This window comes from Diospyros lotus, chromosome 14 (genome assembly GCF_014633365.1).
Source record: "Diospyros lotus cultivar Yz01 chromosome 14, ASM1463336v1, whole genome shotgun sequence".
NCBI classification, from domain to species: domain Eukaryota; kingdom Viridiplantae; phylum Streptophyta; class Magnoliopsida; order Ericales; family Ebenaceae; genus Diospyros; species Diospyros lotus.
In genome coordinates this window covers 311,661-338,943 of record NC_068351.1, presented here as the reverse complement: position 1 = coordinate 338,943, position 27,283 = coordinate 311,661, and the positions used below count along the sequence as shown (strand labels likewise).

Below are 27,283 nucleotides of genomic sequence, written 5' to 3'. Positions count from 1 at the left end.
ATTATTTGGTAAGTATAAAGTTGATTATACAATTATTTATGCCTTCATAACTGATATATATTTTTTTTTATTAAAGATATAATTGAAGAGGTCATTGACAAAGACAATATTAAGTGCTAAGAATCTTGTGAAATGATAAGCGAAAAAATGTGACAATCTACTTAATGTGTTAATTATTCTTTAGCACATTGAATGGCGATATATTGATTTAAGAACGTTCTCTATTAGCACATTAAATAGAAAATAATTAATTAAACTTAAATTTTAATAAAAGATTGAGTATTAAAATAAAATAAACTATATTTATCAATTCTGTTATGATTATTTAAAATAAGGAGTTTAAGTTTTTATTTTTAAATTTATAAATCTATTTTAATTACATATTCCGTGCATCGCACGTGTTTAACACTAGTATGTACTAATTGTTGGGAAATATTTAAAAAAACACTCATTAAATTCATTTAATATTGTGCTATTAACTTTATTATCTTTCAAATAATGTGACATGTCTGATTAATTAATGGAATAACACATTAATTGAAATTGCGATATTTTAAATCTTATCACATTTTATACGAGGAAAAGACATTCAGATTCATTCAACTTTATATGTATTTCTAATTTAGTCACTAACCTTCAATTTATTGCAAATGTGCTAGTAATGTTTTTTCACAATGTAGTCATATTTTGAATTTTTTGTCGAATGAGTCACTGAAATTGATGACATGGCACTAAAGTAACCTTTATTAATCTCAATCACAAGATTGAAGATAGTCCACGTGCTGACCATGCAATGAAAACAAATAGAAGATGGCAAATGGGATCGCTCTCTTGTTTTTTCCATGTTAACCCATATCTTCCTCTTTTCTTTCATTTTTCTTCAATTAGGAGGTTTTGTGAATCAATGGCAACCCACTTCATTAATTTGGTGTCTTTTGCAGGTAATTTGGCGCCAACTTTCTTGATGAAATGGGTCGCAATTGATGCACGTTCAAGAAGGTTAAGTCCCATGGTTTGAGGAAGACGAAATGAGAGAGAAAGAAATAGATGGGCTAATGTGGAAAAAATAGAAGAGGTGGGTCCCATTTGTCACGTGGTAACATTTTATTTGTTCTCATTGCATGGTTAGCACGTGAGCAACCTCCAAGTCTGTGATTAAGATTAATGAAGACCACCTCAGGGCCATGTCATCAACTCTTATGAGGCCTTTGATGACAAATTCTAAATAGCGAAGAAAATCAAACATCAGTGATTCATCTACAATAAATTAAAGGTTAGTGATTAAATTAAAAATAAGTATAAATTTTATGGACTGTGATGCCTCGCCCTCATTACTGGGTATCACCGTAATCCACGGTTACAACCCTGGCCTATCTCTAAGCACGGTTATGCACTGACAACATAATGTATTAAAATAATATGGGTGTTTTGGGTGGGGTCTAGGCTTCGCTTCCTTCAATTGTCGAGAACTCAAATTTTAAATACTTAGGCAATGGAATTAATTTACTCGATTAGACCCTTAAAATATAAATCTAATTTCTAATAAAATAAATACCAATACGTCCAATAAAATACTCCAACAGTCAAGCATGATTAGTTCACACACTCACGAGTTACTCATAATGAGAAGCTTAACTTGGTCTAAACTATTTTTTTTTTTAATTCACTGTTGTCTCCTATAGTCAAATACAAAACATATAAATTTCATAAACGACACAAGACTTGACTCACATTCTTATTGCCTACAATCACTGTTAACCGGTGACTCTTCCATCAGTACCGGTTTTCCTTTCTTAGACCCTGAGCCATCTGTTAGGTTAATAGATGGTAAATGGGTGAGTTCGGGGACTCAGTAAATGCAATATTCAGTACAGTAAATTAATGAGCATGACATCCTAGATAAAAATGAAATGTAGCGTGCATGCAAGCTCGTCCACCGCACCTATCTCAGGCTCTAGGTGACCCCTAGTGGTTTTCTCTATGACCATATCTCGAGACTTACACGGTTCGAAACCCACTGCCTCATGCCTAGGCACTGTAATGCCCTACTTTTTTCGAGTGTTAAATAACTTAGGAATTTCGAGAATTTTTTTTTTCCATAAAATCATTTCCCGACAATCCCGTTCTATTTCATCAGCATACCAAAATAAGAATCAATAAATTAAGGTAGGTAATCATCATAAATACGGAAGTAATAATCGAAACCTGATATGGTACATAAACAATTCACTATATTCATAAATACAAAATCCGTACCATTACATCATATCTTCAAATATACATAGAGACACGTTTCTCGAAATAACATCTAAACACCCTAGGTGCAATCAAATGATACCTCAAATACATAACCATTTCCCAACTTATCTAAAACATTTCTGGATAGACAGATTACCGGAACCACCTGTTGAATCTATCGGACACGTCTCCCCGTGCCGTCATATCTCAACCTGCTCCTTGCCCAGGGCCGGGCCTGAGGGTAGGCAACCAAGGCAGTTGCCTTAGGGCCCCTACCAAGGCCGGTCTTGGCCTTGTTGGCATAGGCCCAGATGGCCTTGTAGGCATGAGCCCATCTCATATTATATATATATATATATAATATTAAATAATATTAGAGGCCTGAGATGTTAGGGCCCATATAAAATTTTGCTTAGGGCCCCTAACTTCTCAAGGTCGACCCTGTCTTTGCCTAAACTGCAATTCTCAACTGGAACATTGAATGTTCCAGGGGCATAACCCATTAAAAGATGAAACTTCTAGTAAGGGTCCAAAAACATATATATGAATGCATGATGCAATAACATGAATAACATTTTGCCCTAGTGTAACTTCTCTGTCCCAACGGCCCAGCACGGAATCCTAGGCAAATCCTGAACTTCTGTAGGATAAGCCTAACGTTATTCCATCATCACCCTTGGAGAATTACGGCTACATTTTGGGGGGCGACATTCCATTTCCATACACAAATATCAATATGACAATAATATTGTGCCATGTAAATATCACGACATTCCATACAATATGATAAAATGATCATAACATTCATAAATATCATGCATATATGATAATCATATCATAAATATAAGTTATTGGGAGAAAACCACTCACCTTTGCCCAAAGATCAAGACACCTCGAAAAGTGCGCATTGTCTCAATATGCGTGCCCGACCTCGATTTCGTGTCAATTCTCAAAAGTTGCACCAATCACTTTTCCTCGATCACCTCAATCACAAAAGGCATATTTAATCACTAAATATCTCCATTTTCCAATTTCTCCTATTTTCCTTTATTTTTTTCATTTTTCCTTCTAAAAATTCCAATAAATACCATCGAGATTATTTTCTTAAATTTCTTTCCACAACAATTCATAATATCCAATGAGCTTTAAAGGAAAAATAATGAACTTACCCGGATGTTGCGTTTTCACACAAAATGAGACTATTTGATGAGAAAATCGAGACATCATCAAGGCAAACACTACAAATTTTTGCACAAACCCCTATAAAATATTTTTATGGATTTTTAGGAATTTTTTCCAAATTTTTCGGAGGCCCCATGCGCCCACACAAGACTAGGGCAACTGGTGGCGCGTGAAGGCCAGCACGTGGCCGGCACGCTCTAGTCATTTTCTCCTGCGATGGTGATGCTGGATCTTTGCACCATCTTCTTCCTCTTGATTAGTTGATCCTCATGGTGCTACTTGTGCCTCGAAAAGATCACTAGAAGACGTCCAAATGGTCGGCCAAACCCTCGGATCTATCGTCCGCCTCCCACATTCGACGACCCTCGAACACCTTTCAAACGGCCACCAAAATCCTTCAAACTTACCAAAAAGAATCCTCTCAGCCTAGGGAGCAAAAGCCCTTTATTTTTGAGCCTCAATTCGTTCGATTTTGGCCTCGATTTGAAGCTCCATTTTTCTCAAACTTTCGACCAAGCCATTGCTATTTATAGCAAAACCTAAGCCTTGAAACCCCTTTGGCCACTTGACCCATTGCCTTAAGAGTATCCACCTCCCTTAGATCGGCCTGGAGGCAGCCCTTGCCGACCAAGAAATCGAGTTACAGGGCGTGACAATCCGACCAGTTTTCTGGTCGGCTTTTTCTTCAAATTTCGGCCACCACGGTGGTGGCCCTTATCAGCTGATGATCACACCCACATAATCCCTTACCACCCCCCGTGCTAGCCCAGTGGCTTTCGGCGAACCCTTGTGGTCTGGTCGGATTCCATGGCCAATGTTTTCATTTTTTTGCACTTTAGCCCCTCTAATTTTGGTTATTCTCACTTTGACCCATTTCACTTAACCCCTGAGCTTTCCGTAATTTTTTTTAAGACCCTTAAGTCCTAAAACATCCATTTGACCCCCAAAGATTCCAAAAAAATATTGTTTCGGCCTCATTCTGGCAATTTCAAAAAATTGCACTTAGGCCCAAATCTTCGTTTTGGCTCTAAACCCTATCGTTTCTTCTTGAAGCCACTTAAGGGTTGTTCCTTATGAAAAATAGAAGCCCCCTCATGCTTTTGTTGACTTCCCAAAAGTCTCTTAAAAACATTCGATTTTGCAGCCTAAATGACAACTGCATTTTAGCTGTATCGAAAATCATTCCTGATCCGATTTCTTTTGATACCATAAATCATGCCTCAATATGCTCATTAATGCCACATCATTTTTCGTTGGCATCTCGACTTCAGGGTACTCCCTACAGTCAATTCGATGAATTTTTTGGGCTATTTAGATACCAATCTTCCCCAAAATTCTATTTTTCTAATAAAACATTTATCCTCAAATAATCCCAATTTCTTGTATATTACAGGCACTCTCTTGACATCTTATGCAAGTCATGACAAAAGAAATTTATACGTAAAGCATATTAATCATTTTCTCAAAATACGTGCTGCCTGATAATTTGTTAGACGTACCGTCAATGCACTAAAAAATTATTTAACAAAATATTTGTAACATAAGGTCAATAAACTAATTTAACAACCCATAACTAAATTCACTTGGCTATTGAGTTCATTGAATTAGCTAATTCATTAATTGACTAATTCTCTAAATTAATTACTCTAAATATCATCCACTGAATAATTTACTAATTAACTAAGTCAAACAAATTATTTATCTCAAACTGCCAAATCTCTTACACTTCATTTCTGTCTTTATTTTTCTACTTACCCTCAAAATTGTCTTCAACCTTTCATGCCCATACTCTTATATTTATACTCAAATTTACACTAAATTTATTCTCTACAACGCCCATCATTGGAGAAACAACATCATTTTTATTTTCTCAATTTCTCATGTTAATTGCATCAAAATCAAAGAAATAAACAGTTGTGGTGGACAAGGCAAAATGACAGCCCCAACGCTGCCATGTGGTGCGACCAGGAGGGCCGCGTGCATGGCGCCTCGAAACGACGCCGTTTCGAAAGCCTTATGTTGGAAAAATTTAACAAATTTTTTCTCGAGCGTGCAGCCCACCAGAATCGAACCCCGCGTCCCACGCCTGGCCACCCTCGTGCGCGACTACTCGTGCTGCCACTTACATTCAACACATATATGCATTTCATTTTATTTAAAGAGACTTCTGACCTATTTTCGAAATTATACCAACGCCCTAGAGCTTTCAAAATCACGTGCACACACCCCCATATCCCACTTCTCTTTATTTCACTTATGCCTCACAAAATTTCAAAAGCTTCTCCAATTCCTTTTTCTCATAAGTGACAATAAACTTAATATTCCTTAAATTCCTCAAATACCCAATAAATTATCTAAATCCCAAAATTAATTGTTTTTCAAGTCCACCAATTATTAATAACCCATAAATTCACCAAAAAAAATTAAATTTCAGGATTTACAAAATACGGGACGTTATATGAACGCTTGCCATTTTTTACATAGAGGTGTGCACGGTTCGATTTTGTCAGTTTTTAATATTTTTGGTACATCAAATCGCTTGTGCAGTTTTTCTATCAAATTAAACCGTGTGGTCTGATTTGGTGTGCGTGGTTTGTCCAATATATCTAAAATATTAATTCATCCATTTTTGTGATACGGTTTCATGGTTTCATAGATTGTTTTATCAACCATTTAACCCATAAATCAAAATAAATAATAGATTGTATATATACAATCTTTTATTTATAGAATCTGTTTTGATTATGGTTTGACCTGTTTTTCTAATTTGAGATCTATTTTGATTATGATTTGAGATTTGTTTTTCTAGTTTGAGATATGTTTTGATTCATGTATATAAACATCATGAACCAAAATAAATTATTTTACAATTTTTTTATTATTACATTATATTTAGACGGTTTAGTTTTAAATTGAATCGAGAAATCCTCAAATCGTAAATCGCATGATTTGAGAATTTCTCAAACTATGTCAAACTGCCCTCCTAAAAAAATCGTATGGTGCAGTACGATATAGTTCGACTTGATTAGTTTTCGCGATTTGTCGATTTTTTTGAATACCATACTTTTACCCCACCCCACTTTATAACCTCCCCAAGTTGATATTCCATATATGACAATTGAACACATGTTTTACATCATTTTTTTAGATAGAAGTTGAAATGAAAAACTAAAAAAGTATTTTATATATATAAATAAACAATACAATTGAAAAATGTGAAATGAAATATTCCTAAAAGTGAAAGAAAGAATACGGCCTCCAATCAGAGCGCATACATTGCGAATAAAACAACCACCAATAGGATCTCACAATTTGAGGGCAGTATCGTAATTCGCAACCCCTTCTTCTTCCCAGCCTCTAATCTCAATATATAGAGCTGGCGAGGCGGGCGCGGACCCTTGGTGGAGAACTCGCCTTCCAAACAACAAAGTTGTTCATTGCTTTGCCTTCTCCTTCTGCATTCACTTCCCAAGGTAATCTCTACCCTTCCCATCTCCTCTCTTTCTGATCTACTACTTCCTTCCTTCCTTCCTTTTATCTCTTTGCTTTGTTTACCGAGAAAGCAAGGAAACAAAAGCAACCAAGAAGAACAAACGTGGAAGGAATTTCTGATTCTATCAAATGATCCTCTTGGTCTAGGGTATTAACAGAATGGGAAAAACAAATCGCAACTGTTCTTTTCTTTTCTTTCCTATTTCTTTATATTTTATGGGTAACCAAGAGACTGACTTTGCGTTGTCGCGATTCTAGATCCCAGATTATGTCAGTGTCTCCTTAGATTTGTCGTGTATTGTTTATGTTAGGGATTTCTAATCTGACTCGAAGCGAGTTTAGCTGTGGATCTGACTTTTCAATTATGCGTTTTAGCGGTTTTCTTTGCTTAATTTGCGTGAATGGCACCTCCATTAGTGTATCTTTGGGGGTTTTCATTTTATCATAACTGTGCGTGGTCTTTTGTTGAAACGGGTTCTATCCTCTTCCTCGCTTTTAACTTGGTCAAAGCTGATTTTGACTTACAACGTCTGTCTATAATCTTTCGCTGCATTCTACGATTATTATTCAATTTTTTTTAAGGTAATCTTACAATAGTTTCTTAGTTTTCGTTTCCAAGTTCATAGAATGTGACTTGAAAACATTTTCTTGAAACAACATCAAGTTGAATTAGATACAAAAACGATCCTCTGATCATTGCAAGGTGGGAAGCTCTGTGCCCTAGAGATGCCCCCTTTATGCTATTATTCCACTTGTTTTATGTTTTATGCTATGTGCTTCTTGTAATTGTACCAAAGAGAAGCTTGAAATGCGGATCATAGAAAGTTTTCTAAGATGGGCCGCTTTTAACCCCACTGCCCTCCTGATAGGTCTTGCTTTTGCTTTTATTTTTTTTTCATGCGTTTTTTGTTTTCTTTCTTTTCTGCTTGGTAATCCAAATCTTCAATGTTATTCAACTCTTCATGCAATTTTGGTGAAGTTATAGATCCTCGAGTCTTTTCTCAAAACCTTAATCCACGATATCTCTGGGGATTCTTCTAATTGTTGTCATGCCTTGTGATAGTGACATGAACACAACACTGCTCAATTGTCAATGGACCCATCTGCGAGCCAATAAATTGTCTGTTGCACTATGTTATCAGGTCTGCAAAGTTTGTTATCTCATAGGTTGTAGAAACAGCCTTGTTACTTACCCTGTTCTTACATATCTTCCTAACCAACCATTAATTGCTCTTGTTAAGCATTTCTTGGTTGAGAAGCTCATGCTTGTATTCTTCTCCTTGTAACATTTACTTGGTTTTTCATTATAACTTATAAGAATTAAAAAAACTACTTAGAAACTAATGCAAGTATCAATGATGTACTTTCTATGCGTGCAGAGTTCTAACTGTTGTATTTCTGGCTTTTTAATAACAGGTTGATAACTGGATCTTAATGAATTCAAGAACCACTGTGGCATCTGTCGTTTCCTGTAAATCGGGAAACAAGAACGACATCTTTTTCTGGACTTTGGTTTGCTTGCTGTCAAAGTTCTCTGAGATCCCCACTGCATACTTGAACTTCTACCTTAACCTGATTAAGGGAATTGATAGGACTTATTTAGCAATTTGCAATTGGGGCTCCTTTGAAGAGCTTCATCCATAGCAGTGCTTAATATTTAGCCATCTGCATCCATCATCAATATTTTATCATCTTGATTCCGGAGGCAATATTTGGCAGCATGGTTTCTTCTCAGTTATCTACTCTCACCAACAAACAAGTTTGCAAATCCTTTAAGAGCCAACTGCTTTTCCCAGTGAGCATTCCTGATGTTCCCCCAGATAATGTTGAATTAGACTTCTGTGATGTATTTGGTCCTTTACCAGAACAAGCCTCAAATGAAGTTGGTAACGGGGACTCTGAAAAATTGGTGCCTGTACCAGACGTGACTGGACTTTGTTATGATGACCCAGTGGTCATTTACAATCGATCACATTCTTTGGTTGGTCCCTCCGCTTGTGTTAGTCAGTCTTTGAAATTGAGCAAGCTCACCATACATGAGATGGAGGATTCAGTGGAACTTGTAGGGAGTGTCGGTTGTGAGACAGACAATGACGTTCAGGAACTTCTAATTAATGATTCTTTTGTTAATGGATCTCTTCAATGTGTGGATGATAATTTCATCAAGGAGCAGAGCGTAGGCCTTGAAGATTTTGAGGTCCTGAAGGTTGTTGGTCAGGGTGCATTTGGAAAAGTATTCCAGGTGAGACAGAGGGGAACATCAGAAATATATGCAATGAAGGTCATGCGGAAGGACAAGATAATAGAGAAGAATCATGCTGAATACATGAAAGCAGAGAGGGATATTTTAACCAGGATACAGCACCCATTTATTGTCCAGCTCAGATGTTCATTCCAAGTAAATTCACGTAAACAATTTTTGTTCACTTTTTGGTCAGTGTGGCATGGTTTTTCTCTTTACTTCCCCCCCAACCCCACTATTTCCTACCTTCTTATCGGAGTCTTCAAGTCTCCAATTTATTTTGAATTTCAAAATGTCCAACAAACTCTAGCACTGTCTTACATTTGCTAATAGATGTGAATAGGATTTGCATAAGGTGGAGCTTATGTCAATGTTGAATACTAACTCCAAGTATTCCTGACCTGCAGACCAAATATAGACTTTATCTTGTGCTAGATTTTGTGAATGGGGGACACCTATTTTTTCAGCTTTATCACCATGGACTTTTCAGGTATCTTTGTCATTCTGCTTTGGAAGTTTTTCAAAATGCTAGGGATGTAAGGCTGATTAAATCTCACTTCATATTTCAGAGAGGATCTGGCACGGACATATACAGCAGAGATTGTTTCAGCAGTGTCTCATCTTCATGCTAATGGTGTAATGCATAGGGATCTGAAGCCTGAAAATATCCTACTGGATGCAGATGGCCATGTACTCTCTCTCTCTCTCTCTCTCTCTATATATATATATATATAATATCAGAGGCCCTATGTGAAATTGCTTGTTCTGAAATTTTAATTTACTTCTTATTTTAGGTTATGTTGACTGATTTTGGCCTTGCAAAGCAATTTGATGAGAATACAAGATCAAACTCCATGTGTGGGACTGTGGAATATATGTCACCTGAAATCATTCTTGGGAAGGGCCATGATAAGGCTGCAGATTGGTGGAGCGTTGGGATCTTATTGTTTGAGATGCTCACAGGAAAGGTCAGCAATTAGTATCTTCTTGGGTATTGATATGTGGATCATACTGTTTGCATGATTAGGAATTAGAATTATTTTAATTTCTGATATTAAAGTTTAGATATGGCAATTAGGATTTAATAATATTTATGGTAGGATTTAAATAGTTTTTGTTTAAATATTATAGCTCTTGTGATAATTATTTAGCCTATAAGTAGCTATTGGTGATGCAAACAATTGGCATGTTCTGAGTTTGAATAAAAATTATTTGATTCTCTCCTCTCCCAATCTCTCTTCCCCCTTCCCCTATTGCCTCTTTAGCTTCTCTCTTTTCCCCTAACTTCTTTTCTACCAAATTTGTTTGATTATCCCCTTTTCTACTTTCTGCAATTTCTTTCTATATGGCATCCGTATGTTTTGTGAAAATATTTGATTGCTGGAGCCAGGATCTTGAAACCATGACATGTTTGAAATTCAAGATTGTCCAAAACTTCATGCCAATTGCCACGGCTTTTGAAAATTCTTGAAAATTTTGTTATAAAAAACGAGTGTGCTGATGGAAGAAATTTGCTAATTGTCACTGCTAGTGACAATGGCTATCTCACTGACTTAGGATTAATCGGTGGATAGCAGTAGAAAGGCTGGAAAGAAAGAAAGGAAGGAAGAAAGAACAGAGAGAAGTAGGGAGATAGCAAAAGAGAGAGAGAGATGCTGATTGTCAATAATATTCTCGTTAATGGACCCGGAGGGTCTAGGAGGGGTATATATAACCCTCTAGCATGGATGCTGCCATAGCAGATTCCTTCTTGTAAGCGGTTATAACAACCAGTTTGTCCTATTCTAGCCCTTACACGTGGGCCATCCTAGAATATTCTCCTAATAACAAACTATTACAGCTGGAATTTAAAGCAACAACCATAATAGGCAATAACAGAAATAAAGCAAACGATTACAGCATTTAAGAAAAAGAAATAACAGAAGGTAAGTCGCCGTGTGTGACACTAATTCACAATTTTCTGTTGAAAGAAAGAGCTATTTTTATAATTTTCTGTGTCTTTTGGTAGATATTTGTTGTATTTACAAATTTGTTCTTTGAATCATAAAGTTAAGAAGTAATATCTGTGTTTGAACCCTTTTCCAGTCTCACTTAAGAATGGTAAGAATTACACTTTAGAGCTGGTAGTATTATCAGTTTCAATGAGTTCAAATGTTATGTTACTCCAACCCTGCTCTCCATGTGGTTCTACTTCTCACTGTTACATTTTTTAAATTCTTTGCATGGTAATCTATTCCAGTATTTTTCCCTTTTTTCCCCTTCAATGAAAGTGAATCATTCTTAGAATGACCTAAACAGTCAAGCGGGGTTTATGTGTCAATCTGTAGCTTCTCTTGTTTATGAATTGTTTGCATTATCTCTTACTTTATTGGATGGAGCTGTTCGTATAATCTGATTCTTCACTTTTTTGCTTTCTGCTGGTGCAGCCTCCATTTATTGGTGGGAACCGTGAGAAAATTCAACAAAAAATAATAAAGGAGAAAATCAGGCTGCCTGCGTTTTTGTCAAGCGATGCACACTCTCTGTTGAAAGGGGTACACACATGCTTATCCTTGGCCTAAATAACAGCTTCTTGCTATTGTTTCACAGATATTTGTTTGACATGCTAAAGAACTTCCTCTTTGGAGTTTGGGACTACTTGGTCATTGGAGTTGGAGGGATCCATCTTAGAGATCTTCCTGGAAATTTCGCTTTTAATTTAAATGTTTATGATAGTAATAATCTATGTCAAGTCTTTTTTGTCTTCCAGTTGCTGCAAAAGGATCCAAGCAAGCGCCTAGGAAGTGGGGCCAATGGCAGCAATGAAGTAAAGCATCATAAATGGTTCAAGCCAATCAACTGGAAGAAACTTGAAGCCAGGGAAATCCGGCCAAGTTTTTGCCCAGAGGTTGGTGGGACGCAGTGCATTGCCAACTTTGACAAGCGTTGGACTGATATGACACTCCAGGAATCTCCAGCTGCCAGTCCAAATAGCAATAGTAACCCATTCCAGGGTTTTAGTTATGTGAGGCCAGCAGCCTCCTTTCTTCAGAGGAGCAGTCCAATGTGCTAGTGAGTGTGGCGACTTCAGCAAGCTGGGTTGAACAACAGTCTTTGCTTTTCATGGCTGGATTTAGAACCTTAAGTAAGAGCTGTGAGTTTTTATCTATGAACCCAGGAATATCACAATCCTATAGGAAAGGAAAGAACTATTACCTGATAAGGTGAACGGCGTTGATGGCTGGTGGCCATCTGATGATGTTTTATTTTCTTAGTACTTCCACATGTTGTTGCTTTAAAAGTTTTCAATTCGCAACCCTATGGTTCTCTCATATGCAAGATAAAAGTATGTTTTTTTTTTGCCTCATATTTTGTCCCTTCTTAATATATATATATATATATATATATTTTTTTTTTTTTTCTCATTCGTTTTTGCTATGCCCGAATGATGCTAGACCGGCCATCTGGCTGTATGTATGTATGTATGTATGCCTGGTTGAAAAAGAAAAGGAAAAAGGAGAAAGCAGCAGAACATTTCAAAAAGAAGAGGGCGGCCTTAAAACTTTTATAAGTGGGCTCTTTGTAATTTAACTTGCTATTGGAGTAGTTAAAATATATGGTATTTCGATTTTTATGTTCATTTTAAATTCAATGATTCGTGCCATAAAGTACAAGTAATGTGAAAAATAATATTATCTATCTGTTTTAACTAACGGCTCCTCCATCAGGTTTTATCCTTCCTCGGGGTGTGGTTGTGGGTGTGTGTGTTTGTTTTTCTTTTTTCGCGTTGGGTGGGTTGATCTGCTAAGGATGCCAGTGTCATTTCGGTAAAACGCATATGATAAAAAGCCTCCCACCGTAGCTGGTTGTTGGTTGAATCGTTGTCTCCTCGCTCTCCACATACGCCAATTCAGTGGATAAACCAAGCATTGCCACTTGGCCTCGGGGAAAGCCAGCCAGCCCTTCTGAATACCAACTCACCCGTCATCTTCATCGTCATCGTCGTCATCATCATCATCTTCTTGATGAGTGTTCATGGCTTCTCTTCTATCCTCCTCCCCAACTGCACCCACCTGCTTCTCTCCTGCAAGATTTACATCCCAGTACCAGAGCTGCTACTTCACCACCAACCGTTTTAAGAGAAGCCCAGTAAGGTGCAATGCCTTTCCCGATAGCATATCCGAGAATTTGTTCAGCAAATCTGTTCGTCTAGACCAATCATTGTCTTTATTCCCGATTTTGCGATCTGGGTATGCGCAATTTCAGAGCGTTGCTGCAGAATTACCGGAAATGGAGAAGTGGGGGATTTTGGTTTTTGCTGGGTTTACTTGGATTTACTTAACTGCTCGCCCAGGTGTTCTAATTGGTGCAATTGATACCTATGTCCTCGCTCCTCTGCAAATAGGATTGGACTATTTGACAGGGAAGAGACGGCTAAAGAGTAGCGATTTTCTGGTCGTGGATAAATTGGGAGAAGGATCATTTGGGGTTGTTTATTCAGGCGTAGTCGTGCCGAAGAATATGAATGTGGAACAGGAAGTGAAGAAGGGGGGTCGAAGGAAAGCCAGACTGCTGGACGACGGGCAGTTCAAGCAGAAGGTTATTCTCAAAATGGTAAACTGTGCAATTCAATTGATCATTCATGACTCTTTAATTTCCATCTTTGATTACTGATGCTCTTCTCGTTGATATTTTCTTTCCACAGCCCCTTTCTCCCCTACTCTTCTTCTAAAGCTTAAATTGGCCATCTATATTGCTTAACAGGTGAAGCTCGGAGTTCAAGGTGCTGAAGAATGTGGTGAGTTTGAGGAATGGTTCAATTATAGGCTATCAAGGGCAGCGCCTGAAACTTGCGCCGAGTTCCTTGGGAGTTTTATTGCCGACAAAACAAATTCACAATACACAAAGGGTGGAAAGTGTCTTGTTTGGAAATTTGAGGTACTCCAAACTTTAATTATTCTAGCTCCCAACATCAATTCACTCCACCAGTGACCAGACCACCACCACTACTACTTAATTAATTGACTTGGTTTTGGCAAATGAATGCCTGCTAAATGATGCAAAAATTCGTCCATGGGTCAATCCGTTTCCTCCCTCACTAATCAAGGAATCCCCTCCCTTTGTGACAGGGAGATCGAGACCTTGCTGATTATATGAAAGATCGCAACTTCCCTTTGAACTTAGAGTCAGTCATGTTTGGCCGTGTCTTGCAAGGCCTGGACTCTGTTGGACGAAATGCGCTGATCATCAAGCAAATAATGCGCCAGATCATTACTTCCCTCAGGAAAATCCATGACACAGGGATCGTTCACCGTGACATAAAGCCATCCAACTTGGTGGTCACAAAGAAGGGGCAGATTAAGCTCATAGATTTTGGAGCAGCCACAGATCTCCGGATTGGCAAGAACTTTGTACCCAATCGTGGCCTACTCGACCCTGATTATTGTCCCCCTGAACTATATGTACTCCCAGAGGAAACGCCTAAGCCACCTCCTGAGCCGATTGCCGCCCTTCTTTCTCCAATTTTGTGGCAGGTATTGCACATCTCCACTTCTTACGTTACCCTTACCCATTTTATAGCTGAACCTGTCAACTCCTACTGATTTCCGAGCTTGTTTATGGAGGTCATCCTTGTTCAAACCCATTAATTATCAACAACAAGATAGTTGGTTAGGTGTAATCTTCTAATGTTTGTTTAATTTCTTTCAGCTGAACAGCCCTGATCTATTTGATATGTATTCGGCTGGGATTGTACTCATGCAAATGGCAATTCCTACATTGAGGTCTACGGCAGGGTTAAAGAACTTCAATTTAGAACTGAAGACAGTCGGGTATGACTTGAACAAGTGGAGGGAGAAAACTCGAACAAGGCCTGACTTGCGTATCCTGGATCTGGACTCGGGTAGAGGGTGGGATCTGGCCACGAAGCTTATTTCAGAGAGAGGTTACCTTGGAAGGGGGCGCTTATCGGCTGCTTCTGCTTTGAGACATCCATATTTCTTGTTGGGTGGTGACCAAGCTGCCACGGTTCTGTCAAAGCTGAGCTTCTCCAAGTAAAAACTATAAGAGTTGCCTGATAATAATGCCCATCCTAATTCTTTGATATTTTTGTTTCCAAAGAAATATATTCACTCAGATAGTTATGATTGTTACTGGAGAACTATTCAAGATCCGGATTCATCCTAGTGGATCCATATCCAATCTTTGCTTGCAGAAGGGCCACAATGTATTTTGAACTGTCAAAAGCAATGACATAGCACCGCCAACTTCTTATTTCTCCCTTCCGGCTGTCTGGTTCCGATTTCAAATGGTCATCAAGATGAATTATGTTGAAAATATAAGCATCCATATATCAAATATCAATATAGACATTGGAACATTCAAGCAGCAATTAATGACTTGCTCGCTTGCTTTCACCGCTCGGTAGCTTTACTTTACACACTGAAAGAAATACGTTTATTTGGGGAGTTCTTCCATGCTATCTATTATATACAGTTTAAAATGATTTAAAGCTCATCATGCTGGAGATCCATTATCTCCGGCAGATGCTTCTTCTTGCAATCCCAATGGCATTTCCAGGAGCACAAGGAGTTGAAGGTCTTAATCCTTGAGGACTGAAGGGAGATTATGTTTGATGTGGAAGGAGACCTTGAAAGTACAATTGCATAGCCGTCATCCATGTTATCTGTCCCTTCAGGAAACAGCTGCCAAAGAAGGCTTCCACCCCCACTCCCCCCCTTCTTAGTGGAGTCCAAGAGGGTCTCGTACACACTACTGATAAGCGTGTCCCTGAATGATGAATTGTAGCCAGGGGCTTTCGCGGATACACCAAACTCGGCGAACAAAACTGGCATTCCAAGGACAGTCTCGGCATCCTCAATGTGGGCTCGCATCCATGACTTGACAAATTGGATGTGAGCATCGGAAATTGATTGTGAAATCCTTCACCAGAGATTTCATATCATAATCAGATGTTGTTACACCCACAGAGAAGCAGCAAAATATCCTCTTTGGGTAGAAGCCAAGATTCTAATCTGGTACAAAGAACAACTTACCAAGAGTCTGTGTAAATGTGAACCGAAGCAAAATCAACACCAAGAACCTGATGGTTCCTGATAAAGTCCGTTCCAACTTGCTGAGCATATGTATTTGGGTTGAACTGAACCCTGTTAGGCGTCGAGGGACCATAAAATCCTTCCAACCCAATTTCCACTAAATGCTTTGGATCAATGCTTTTGACATAGACTGCCATTTCCTCAATCCATGCCTAAGAGCAATTATCTATAATTTAGCAACAGTAAAAGAAGAATTGCACTCACGGGATTATGTTTCCCATATCCCATTTCTCAGTCAGCATTAGATACTACCAGGAATGAGCAAAAGAAACAAGCTTATCACACACGAATCTGATTTTTTTCTATGTAACTGAAAGTTCATGTAAAATCCTAGCTGGTAAAGGAAACAAACCTGCAGTTTATCCCCAGAAGGATCTGAGACACATCGCGGTTCATTCATTAGTTCCCAGGCAAAAATGGTTGGATCATCCTTGTAACTAGTGTTGGTAAGAGTATTCACTCTATTAAGAACTGTCTGCACAGTCAAAATTTTGGGATTGAAACAAATTTAGTTTTCAAACTACTTCCACATACTGAGACCCCAGTAGTTACTTCCACTTTTTGAGGCCAACCATCTAGAAAGATCACCATAGAAATAACATTGAACATACTTTGACATGCGCTTTGTAGTAGCTTCTCAGAGTTGGATCGGTGAAGAAATCATCATCCGAAGTCAAATTCAAGCCAGCAGCTTTACCCCATTTCACGTATTGTGCTTTGCCGCCATAATCATTCCAGTTGTTGGTTAATGACAATATGAGTCTTATCTTGTGCTTTTTTGCTTCACTGACAACAAAATCCAAGGCCTGTAATTTATATAAAAATGAGTTAATTAAGATACATGAAAAATGGTCACTAAATGCCTACATTCACCAATATGAGTCTTATCCATGATAAATCTGCGAAGATTTTGGATTAAGATCTCTCAGCAACTACAAACAAATTGGATAACCTGCTTTCATGGGAATTAGAAGACACAACATTCTGGAGATTGAAAGAGAAAACCATGATAACCAGCTACCCTATAATCGCTGGAACCTAAGTAGCACAATGAATGGAAAGCAGATTGTTAAAATATAAAAGCATATGTCAGCGCGCGGAAACGAAAATAACCTCGAAAACTTCCTCATCATACACAGAAGGTGATTTTTGAAGAGCTCGCCATTGACCGTCATTGAAAGCCCAAGTGCGACAAACTGTTAGACCCACAGAAGATGCCTGCTGAAACACCTCACTGACTTTTCCCCTAGTTGATGGATCCACGGCAAACACCATCAACCAGTAAGTGTTGAATCCATTAACATAAAATGGTTTGTCATTAACCACAAATTGGTTCCCCTTTGTCTGGATCGTGGCCCACGGTTCCTCTTTTATTTCACCTGGTTCATGCATCCTATACACACAAAAAATAAATCAAAGTCTGTAAATAAGAATGCACATCTACATGAATCTATATCTATGTATATAATATGAATACCAGGAAAGTGCTTAATTTGATCGTTAAGATGAGTACCCACGATTTATGTAAGAAGAGGAAAAATGACTACTTGATCTCTCCACCATTAGTTCCAGATTTTCATCCCCCTCGACCCCAAAAGCAGCAATGTAGCTTAAGTTTATTGCAAAAATCACAAGAACCGCAAACCAAAAAGAGCTTCTCCGCTCATGGGTGTCCATTTACTTTTGAGTCAGAATTTAGGATACAAAATTTTTCTTGAATGCTAGATATATATACGCGCGCGCACACGCACACACACATACATGGTCATGAAGACATACGTTGACAATGTGACTCGCAAGGATCGTGTTAGTGAGGAGATCGCGTCTCTACCTTTGAAGCAACGCAAATTTCATTTCTTAACTTTGCATCTCTGTTGTTCCGAATGAAGATATTATCAGGAATGGAAAAGTAGTTGGAGTTTTACCTTCTTCTTCTTTTAGGTATCGAGGAAGGTTTAAAGTTTGCAAACATCCTAATTTAAGGGGGATGGGCCGATGGGGTGGGGGGTTCTCATCATGACTCATGAGCTGTGCTCATCAATTTAGGAATTAGCTTATGTACCCTTGTACTCTAAGTCTAAGCACACAGACAAGTCTTGCTTCTTGACTTGAAAGCATTATTACACTGGAGAGCTTGACAGAAACAAACAATTCATCCATAAGAAAAGAGGAACCCAGAAAAGGAAGGAAGGTGCACTGGGAGAGAGACCATGTTTTGCAGATATCATATATATATATTTTTGTCTGTGTGCTTAGACTGCAACGTATATAGGAAAGGTGCAATGGAAGTTCACATGAAAAGGGGCCTCCTCTAAGAGTGGACATAAAGCGGGTAAAACTAAACTGCAACGTATATAGGAAAGGGAAAGAAATTGAAGGAAAATGTACCTGCACTCGAACCAACTAGGATCTGCTTTCCTGTAAGTTCACACACCTATGACTCTGAACGACTGTATCGGTTGAGTGAAAAACAAGAGGAGAGTGGTTTCTGAATGTGGGAGCCTGGTTCAATTTTATATAAGCCCAAATTACATGAGAAATGGATAGATATGCTGCCGCCATCTGATCAGCTGCTACTTGTTGAATAAGAAGAGGAGGGAGAAGGAAGTGACCAAAATTGCAACATGGAATGGGTGATGATGTGATGGCACGCAAGGGAAGAGAGGTGTACGTGTTTGGGAGTGCCAGCGCTACTATGCACCCACTTCCTGTGCTGACAGGAAAGCAAACCGCCCGGCGCTGCACCGACCCTCGCTTCAAAGCGGTTGAAATTGAATTGAATCGCAAATCGCAATGCCACCCAACCCATGAGTCATCACCCACTCTCACTTTGTCCCTGATATTACGCCTTCATGTTCACAGAGTAGTATAGCTTCAAAACTGGGCCTAAACATATCCCACAACGCAACCATCTAAGCCACAGCTCCGAACCGTCGGTCCACCCAAATGGGCCCTCTTATTCCAGCAAATACTCTCTCTCAATGGGGTGGGCCGAAGAGGCTTAGGATCTGCGGCCTGACAAGGTACAGTCAGTCTGCCCACTGGCTCCCAATAAATATAAAAATATAATTTAAAAAATTATAACATAAGACGGACCCACGGAGAAAGGAGGAAAGAAACGCGTATTCTACAGAATTGGGGTGTGCTGCTGTGACGGTGAAAGAAACGCGTGCGTATTCTTCCCAATTTAGTGGCAAAAACGTACAAATTTCATATAAAAGTTATTATTTTAAATTTTTATTATAATAAAATGTTAGTACATATATAAAACTTAAAGATTTTATATTTTAAATATTAAAAATTATTATTTTAAATTCTTATTCTGATTAAAAATAAATAAAATTATTATCTATATCACGCAAAATATATACATAAAAAATAGATTAAAAAAAACACATAAATAAGAATATGATCAGATTAAAATTTATCTTAATGAAAAAGATCAAATTATTCATAATTTTAAAAAATAATCTTTAAATTTCTAAATCATTAATCCAAAGAACACTATCTTCTTCTATTCTCAATCAAAAAGTATGATATAACTAATCTATATCCTCTCTCTTTATTAAACTCGATTGATTTCATTGCTCTCTTATTCTCTTATTTATATCATTTTTTATGTCTCCAGATAAGAATTTAAAATAAGAATTTTTTATAATTAATCTACATAATTTGATATTTTACACATTAAAAACTAAACGTTATATTTTTTAATTATTAAGTTCTAGTACGACAAATCAGTTAACCTATTCGAATATTGCTAATTGATCATCCACGTAATATGTCACTTACAAAAATAGACGTGTTTATATACATGCTAATATTTCGTTATGATAAGAATACAAAATAATAATTTTTAATAATTAATATATTATGCCTATTGCCTATATACATTATGATGATATAATAACAAGGTTTAATACACATAAAAGTATCTTTAATAATTAAAAAACAGAGAGCCAAAGAAATGAGTATTATTATTATTAGGGCTATTAGCACAAAAAAGTCAAAATTTTGAGTTGTGGTGATTTTGTTAAATCTTTCTAATTTTGGCAATTAAGATTGAATTTGTAAAGTTAGTAGTAATTTTATCCAAATTGAAAAACGGGCTGCCCGGCCTGTTATTTTATTTTTTATAATAAAATGTTAAATACATTTTTTTAAGTATGTGAGTTTAATTTTTTTGTTTCACGAAAATCAGCTAAATAAATCACTTTCACGGGCTATCTAGTCGTCGTCGTACAATTTTGTTAAATACAGCTTTGTATAATAGTTTAATATTTTATTATAAAAAATATATACCATTGAAATGTAATATATTTACTGTGTGATTTTAAAAAGAAATGGACTATTTTAACATTTATGTGTAATATAGAAAAAGAGTTTATGTTTTTTTTTTTGGGTACCTTTTTAAGGGAATATAATATTCTATTTTGTATTTCAAAAAATTATGATAAATGTATATACGTGTATATTACTTTAGTTGTTTTCATGAAATAATTATTCATTATTACTTATAAAATGACTTTGTTATCTGTTGATTTTTGTTTTTCTTTGCATAAATTTATGTTTAGACTTTTTAAGTAGGACAATTTTTTTTTTGGTCCTATTTGGACCACTATCGTAGTCAATGACATTGACGACAATTGAAAATATTTAACTCTTCTTTCTTACTGCCATTACATCGAATGTATTTAAACTTTAATTAGATTTTAGGGATTGTTTAAAAATAAAATGAGAGTGAGAGTGATTTGTTATGGAGCTATCTAAAAAATTGGTCTAACATAGAAGAGATCTATGTTGCATGAAAATGGAAAAAGGGAAATGTTTTTGATAGGAAATGAAAACGCGAAAACGGACATTCTTTTAAAAAAATAGACATAAATAGAGTACGAAATGAAAATGAAAAATATTTCAAAAATGGGGGAAACGCCTCGTATAGGCGTTTTCCGTGCAACATAGGAGGAGATGGTCTGTTTGTAACTATTTAAAAAGAAAATAAAGGTAATTTATTTAGCTGATCTTTCTATAATAAAAAAATTAAATTCACACACTTAAACAAATGTATTTAACATTTTATTATACAAAAATGATTAAAAAAATAAAATAATAAGTCAAATAGCCTAGTTTTTTAATTTGGATAAAATTGTAACTAATTTTACAAATTCGACCTTAATGGCTAAAATTAAAAGAATTGGATAAAATCATCTGAAAAGTTTTATTTTTTTTTACGTTAATAGTCCTTATTATTATTATTATTATTATTATAAGTAGAAGGAAAGAAGAGAAGACGCGTCCGGAATCTGTGCGGTGTGGTGTGATGAATGAATGCTGAGCTGTCACGCACGAATGGCAGGATCGTAATTCTATTTTGCTCACAGTACTAGCGTTGAATTCAGAAGCCTAATTTTAATTATGTATTTGGTTATTTTTTTTAATGAAGTGAATTAATTAATCTGTTGGCTACCATCCCCACTCAATCAAACCCAACCCAACCCAACCCAACCCATTTGCCAGACTCCTCCATCGTCGGTTGGTTCTACGCCTCTCTCTCTCTCTCTCTCCATCTTCAGGAAGGCATTTGAGCAGCTGATCCAGAGCTTGCTTCCCGATTTTGGCGGAGCTATGAATGGTTGTTTTCTAACAAGAATGGCTTGATTTTTGGACTTTCTTCCTTCGGATCTACCTTCATACTTACTGTCCAAAGGTAACGTATCTGCGCTTCTCTTTTACTTTCCTTGCTCTTTTGCTATTATTATTATCTCTCTCCTCCGCTCCGTGCCTCTCTTTGGCCTTCCACCATGTTTGTTTGCTGGATCTGGAAGCTCCGCTGCATGTTTTGCAACTTCACAAAATTCAATCAAAAACGCTTGCTCTGATTTTTCTATTTCCAGCTCCCTTCCCCGCTCCTCCTTTTATTTCAGCTGAGTTATATTGCTAAATTAGATTATATTATTCTTTGCCTTGTCGCCGGGCCGGCGTTTCATGCTTCAACGCCTATTATTTCCGCTTACATATTACTTCTGATTCAATGACTTCCTTTTTTTTAAAAAAAAAATAAAAAAATAAAAAATTATCTACCTGTTGTACCCTGCAAATTTAACTACTTGAACTTTGATTTTCTGGTCGCAGTTAGTTTCAGTGCTTTCCCGTGAATTGTTGTCATCTCTCATCCGATGAGGAGTCTGGATCCATCTTGTTGGCTCTGGATCTCTGCAGCATCTCTCTTCCTGGCCTCCGTGCTACATTTAATCTCAGCTGCGGATTATAATCCAACGGATAGAATTCTCCTAAACTGTGGGGCGTCCCCTCAAACTACTGATACTGATGGCCGCAAATGGACCTCCGATATTGGGTCAAAGTTCGCATCTGCAGGTGGGAGTTCCTCAACATCTACTGCTGCCACCCAAGATCCTTCTGTTCCCGAAGTCCCTTACATGACCGCTCGGATTCTCCAATCTGAGTACACCTATAGTTTTCCTGTGGCCTCTGGTCGTAAATTTGTCCGGCTCTACTTCTATCCCGCTTCTTACTCGGGGCGAAATGCCTCAAATGCCATCTTTTCGGTTGCTGCTGGCCCATATACCCTTCTCAAAAACTTCAGTGCTGCCCAAACAACTGCAGCTCTCAACTTTGCTTTTATTGTGAAAGAGTATTCTGTCAACGTGCCGGATGATATCTTGAACATAACTCTCAAACCTTCTCCAACTCCAAATTCTTATGCTTTCATCAATGGAATTGAGGTTGTATCAATGCCTGACATTTACAATACTGTCGATGGTTCTGCATTGCTTGTTGGGCAACCTACAACATTTCTTATAGATAACACTACTGCTCTTGAAAATGTTTACCGGTTGAATGTGGGTGGAAAAGACATTTCTCCCTCAGGTGATACTGGGATGTTTAGGTCCTGGTACGATGATTCGCCTTACCTTTTTGGTGCAGCATATGGGGTTACTGGAGGTATTAGTCCAAACGTGACAATTGAGTACCCTTCGAGTATGCCTACTTACATTGCACCAGTTGATGTGTATTCCACTGCTAGATCAATGGGTCCAGACCAGAGCGTCAACCGGAATTATAATTTAAGTTGGATCTTCACTGTGGACTCGGGATTCTTTTACTTGGTTAGGCTGCATTTCTGTGAGATTGAAGGAAACATAACAAAAATTAATCAGGTAGTATTCGACATCTTCATTAATAACCAAACTGCTCAGAGTGCAGCAGATGTGATTGCCTGGGCAGGACATAATGGAGTTCCATTTTATAAGGATTTCGTCGTCCAGGTTCCTTCCGGGGCTCCACAACAGGATCTTTGGCTTGCTTTGCATCCGAACGTTGCCTCAAAGTCCCAGTATTATGATGCACTTTTGAATGGAGTGGAGATATTTAAAGCAAATGATACTTCTGGAAATCTTGGCGGTCCTAATCCAGTTCCAGCTCCAAAACAAGACAAAATTGACCCTTCCGAGGCTTTTCACCCCTCAAGGTCAAGTCAGTCTAATGGTCAGAAGGCAATCATTGGTGGAAGTGTTGGCGGTGGCATTGCGTTGGTCATTCTTGTTGGTTTATTAGTTTGTGCTGTTTCTCGTCGCCGGATACAGGGGAAGTACTCAAGTCCAAGTGATGGGCCATCTGGGTGGCTCCCTCTTTCTTTATATGGACATTCACACTCCGCTGGCTCTGCAAAGACTAACACCACAGGGAGCTATGCCTCCTCCCTCCCATCAAACCTTTGCCGCCACTTTTCATTTGCTGAAATCAAGGCTGCCACGAACAATTTTGATGAAGCTCTACTCCTTGGGGTGGGAGGTTTTGGCAAAGTTTACAAGGGAGAAATCGATGGTGGAACAACTAAGGTTGCAATTAAGCGTGGGAATCCCCTCGCTGAACAAGGTGTTCATGAATTCCAAACTGAAATAGAAATGCTCTCGAAGCTTCGGCACCGTCACCTTGTTTCGCTGATTGGTTATTGTGAAGAGAATTGCGAAATGATCCTTGTCTATGATTACATGGCTCATGGAACCCTTAGAGAGCATTTATACAAGACCAATAAGCCTCCCTTGCCATGGAAACAGAGGCTTGAGATATGCATTGGAGCTGCTCGTGGATTACATTACCTTCACACTGGCGCCAAGCACACTATCATCCACCGGGATGTTAAGACAACTAACATCCTATTAGACGAGAAGTGGGTGGCCAAGGTTTCTGATTTTGGATTGTCAAAGACAGGTCCTACATTGGATCACACTCATGTCAGCACTGTTGTAAAGGGTAGCTTTGGGTACTTGGATCCTGAGTACTTCAGGAGACAGCAGCTGACTGAAAAATCTGATGTTTACTCGTTTGGGGTGGTACTCTTTGAGATCTTGTGTGCTCGGCCAGCTTTGAACCCAACGCTTCCAAAGGAACAGGTGAGTTTGGCAGAGTGGGCTTTACATTGCCAGAAGAAGGGAATTCTTGATCAGATTAGTGACCCATATCTGAAGGGGAAGATAGCACCCGAGTGCTTCAAAAAGTTTGCTGAGACTGCAATGAAGTGTGTGGCAGATCAGGGAATTGATAGGCCATCAATGGGTGATGTGCTGTGGAACCTTGAGTTTGCTCTACAACTGCAGGAGAGTGCAGAGGAGACTGGCAAGGGCCTTGGTGGAGTGGACATTGAGGAAGGATTTGATGTAGCCTGCAAAGGGAAGAAGGATCCAGATGCATCTCCTGGTTTTGATGGTAACGTGACGGATTCAAGGAGCAGCGGGATGTCTATGAGCATAGGCGGCCGGAGCCTAGCCAGTGAAGATTCTGATGGATTGACACCCAGTGCTGTATTCTCACAGATTATGAACCCAAAAGGACGTTGAGATCAAAAACTGAAGTGTTTCTGGCTGGATGCTGATTTCTACTGAAGGCAGTGTGCTTTGCGATGTTTGTCAACCACCGAAGTAAATTTTCTTAATGTTTCTTCTCTTGCGCATTTACTTGCCGTTTATCATTTTGGGGTCGTTATATATGTTTTGGTCAAAACCACGGTAAGAAATATATCTGGAATTACACGAAGGGTGTGAAAATAATTTATTGTAATTGGTATTTTATTTAGATGCTATTTATTCATTTGGCTTCTTGTAGATGCTTCATGCTAAATGGTACAAAATGCTGTTTTGTGCACTACCTTACTGCATGCGATAAGTGAACACTTTTGTAAGTCACAATGGTGGAAAGAGGATTAAGAATTTCAGGGATAATAATGCAATATTTACTTGTATTAAGTGGGTGTTGCCATGAAATCTGTCTCTCACATGTTAGATGATGTCCATGTTCATTTTCAATGTTTTCACGTATTAGCTTTATAAATATATTATGCATAATGTCAGCTGGCAAGACGCGTGGACGGCTGTTTGTTTGTTGGTTGGGTTGCGCGGTTGGTTTAGTCACGGGTGATCGCTGACTAAGTTGAGGGAGGCGCTCCCGTGGTGGCGGCGCTCTCAGATCTAGAGAGTCCTATTATATTGACAGTGAATATTATGTTTATATATTATATAATTCAGCTTGGTGGGTTTGGCTAAGTGGTTTGAGAAATGGGTTATCTTCTCGCAGGCTTCTTGGGGTCGTTCTTCCGTAAAATTGGGTAAGCTGTGAAAGCAAGGCTGATGGAACCCAAGAATAGGATAAAGAACCCAATATTTTGGTTTTAATGTATTTTAATAACCAGTGGTACTGCTGCCTATTGGTGGCAGGGTGTGATGGGTTAGAGTCTTTCTTGTTGAGATGGATGACAAATACCGTGTCCCCGCACTCAATGCGTGTAATAATTAGTCGGCTGTCTGCCGTGCACATGCACTAGCCGTGCGACTAATTGTTGGTTTCTTTCTAAGTAAATAGTAAATTAAATGATTACTTATTAGTTGGATTTTAGAACTCAAAAGTTCCTTCTAACAACAACATAGGAAGTTAAATTAAGAGGAGAAAAATCCATCTGAATATTAGATATGGACATGAGTAAAGAGTTAGCACTTCTGAGAAGGAAATGGGTTCCGGCTGTTATCAATTATTAGCCTGTCTTTCTTGGCCACTCACCTAAAGAAGACGACATTGACATGTGGTGGTGGTTAAGCTTAAGCCAAAGCCAAAGCCAAAGCCGGAGAGAGTGAAAAGCACACGACCCACCCACCCACCCACCCTCCCTCCCTCCTCCAGGCTCCAGTTCCACCACCTTCGTCTTCAGGCTGTTTTTATGGTCCACACGCTTTTGTTCATATGTGCATCTAACAGCTATTGTCCATGAAAAGATACATACAGCTTTAAATAGAAAGGGAAAACAACTCGTTTCTTTCTTTCAATTCGACGCCCTCTCTCTCTCTCTCTCTCTTTCAATTTCAATTGCTGCATACAGCAAAAGATCTCCATTTTGTAGATAAATTGACTGAAAAAAAAAAAAGACAAGCTTTACTAGAGATGATAATTTCTATTACGTTAAGGTGGATACTCCGTATGGGTACAAATAGATTATGGGGAAGTGTCTCTCTGATTCATATATTATAACAAATAAATAACTTTTTTATTTATTTATATCATATTTGCTAAATTTTAATTTAAAATTTGAAATAAAAAATTGAATAAATATATTTTTTTAATTTAAATTAAATTACATAAATAAAGATATTCGTTAGCCTCAGTAAATATAGAGATCAAAGACTAAGTACAGTATCCAAAAAGTAAGTGTGAGGAAGAGTAAAAATATATCTAATGTATTCTGTTAAAGTTATATTCCCAAGTCGTCCCACTGGCCACTAAGCAAGTGCAATTAGAATTTAAAATAAAGACCAATAAGAAAAACTTGACATCGGAAGAAGAAGCATGAATTATTGTCTCTTCTCAGCGAATGAATGTCAGGTAACTGCCAAAACAAATTCAGTTCTATATCATTATCTTCAAAGAAAGAATAATAATGATATTTATTATTTACCCAGTTGAGTCGGCGGAACAATTCCACCAATCTAATCGACAATCAGCATCATCGTTCAATTTTAAATGTGTGGAC

General features: G+C 37.9%; 4 protein-coding genes across 7 annotated transcripts; 3 read left to right on the top strand and 1 right to left on the bottom strand.

Annotated features, from left to right (window-relative positions):
• Positions 1-6,755: 6,755 nt before the first annotated feature.
• LOC127789641 (serine/threonine-protein kinase AtPK2/AtPK19-like) lies at positions 6,756-12,500 on the top strand. 2 transcript variants are annotated; one of them, XM_052318578.1, is made up of 7 exons: positions 6,756-6,893; positions 8,329-9,310; positions 9,562-9,644; positions 9,724-9,844; positions 9,949-10,122; positions 11,581-11,688; positions 11,904-12,500. In XM_052318578.1, the coding sequence occupies exons 2-7, from the start codon at positions 8,633-8,635 to the stop codon at positions 12,204-12,206; spliced, it is 1,467 nt and encodes a 488-aa protein (XP_052174538.1). In that variant the 5' UTR covers positions 6,756-6,893; positions 8,329-8,632; the 3' UTR covers positions 12,207-12,500. The 2 variants fall into 2 exon arrangements, with proteins under 2 accessions (XP_052174538.1, XP_052174539.1); XM_052318579.1 differs by lacking the exon at positions 6,756-6,893 and adding an exon at positions 7,882-8,054.
• A 140-nt stretch (positions 12,501-12,640) lies between these two features.
• On the top strand, positions 12,641-15,412 carry LOC127789640 (serine/threonine-protein kinase STN8, chloroplastic). 2 transcript variants are annotated; one of them, XM_052318577.1, is made up of 4 exons: positions 12,641-13,732; positions 13,898-14,071; positions 14,263-14,667; positions 14,843-15,412. In XM_052318577.1, exons 1-4 carry the CDS (start codon positions 13,169-13,171, stop codon positions 15,188-15,190), a joined length of 1,491 nt encoding a protein of 496 aa, XP_052174537.1. In that variant the 5' UTR covers positions 12,641-13,168; the 3' UTR covers positions 15,191-15,412. The 2 variants fall into 2 exon arrangements, with proteins under 2 accessions (XP_052174537.1, XP_052174535.1); XM_052318575.1 differs by having other exon boundaries at positions 12,641-13,747.
• LOC127789642 (mannan endo-1,4-beta-mannosidase 6-like) lies at positions 14,473-18,942 on the bottom strand. 2 transcript variants are annotated; one of them, XM_052318581.1, is made up of 6 exons: positions 18,637-18,942; positions 17,362-17,641; positions 16,860-17,054; positions 16,601-16,723; positions 16,189-16,400; positions 14,473-16,075 (listed from the first exon to the last, which is right to left on the bottom strand). In XM_052318581.1, exons 2-6 carry the CDS (start codon positions 17,638-17,640, stop codon positions 15,640-15,642), a joined length of 1,245 nt encoding a protein of 414 aa, XP_052174541.1. In that variant the 5' UTR covers position 17,641; positions 18,637-18,942; the 3' UTR covers positions 14,473-15,639. The 2 variants fall into 2 exon arrangements, with proteins under 2 accessions (XP_052174541.1, XP_052174540.1); XM_052318580.1 differs by lacking the exon at positions 18,637-18,942 and adding an exon at positions 17,762-18,515.
• A 2,783-nt stretch (positions 18,943-21,725) lies between these two features.
• Positions 21,726-25,356, top strand: LOC127789639 (receptor-like protein kinase FERONIA). The gene is made up of 2 exons (XM_052318574.1): positions 21,726-21,955; positions 22,381-25,356. The coding sequence occupies exon 2, from the start codon at positions 22,425-22,427 to the stop codon at positions 25,104-25,106; it is 2,682 nt and encodes an 893-aa protein (XP_052174534.1). The 5' UTR covers positions 21,726-21,955; positions 22,381-22,424; the 3' UTR covers positions 25,107-25,356.
• The last annotated feature ends 1,927 nt before the right edge of the window (positions 25,357-27,283 follow it).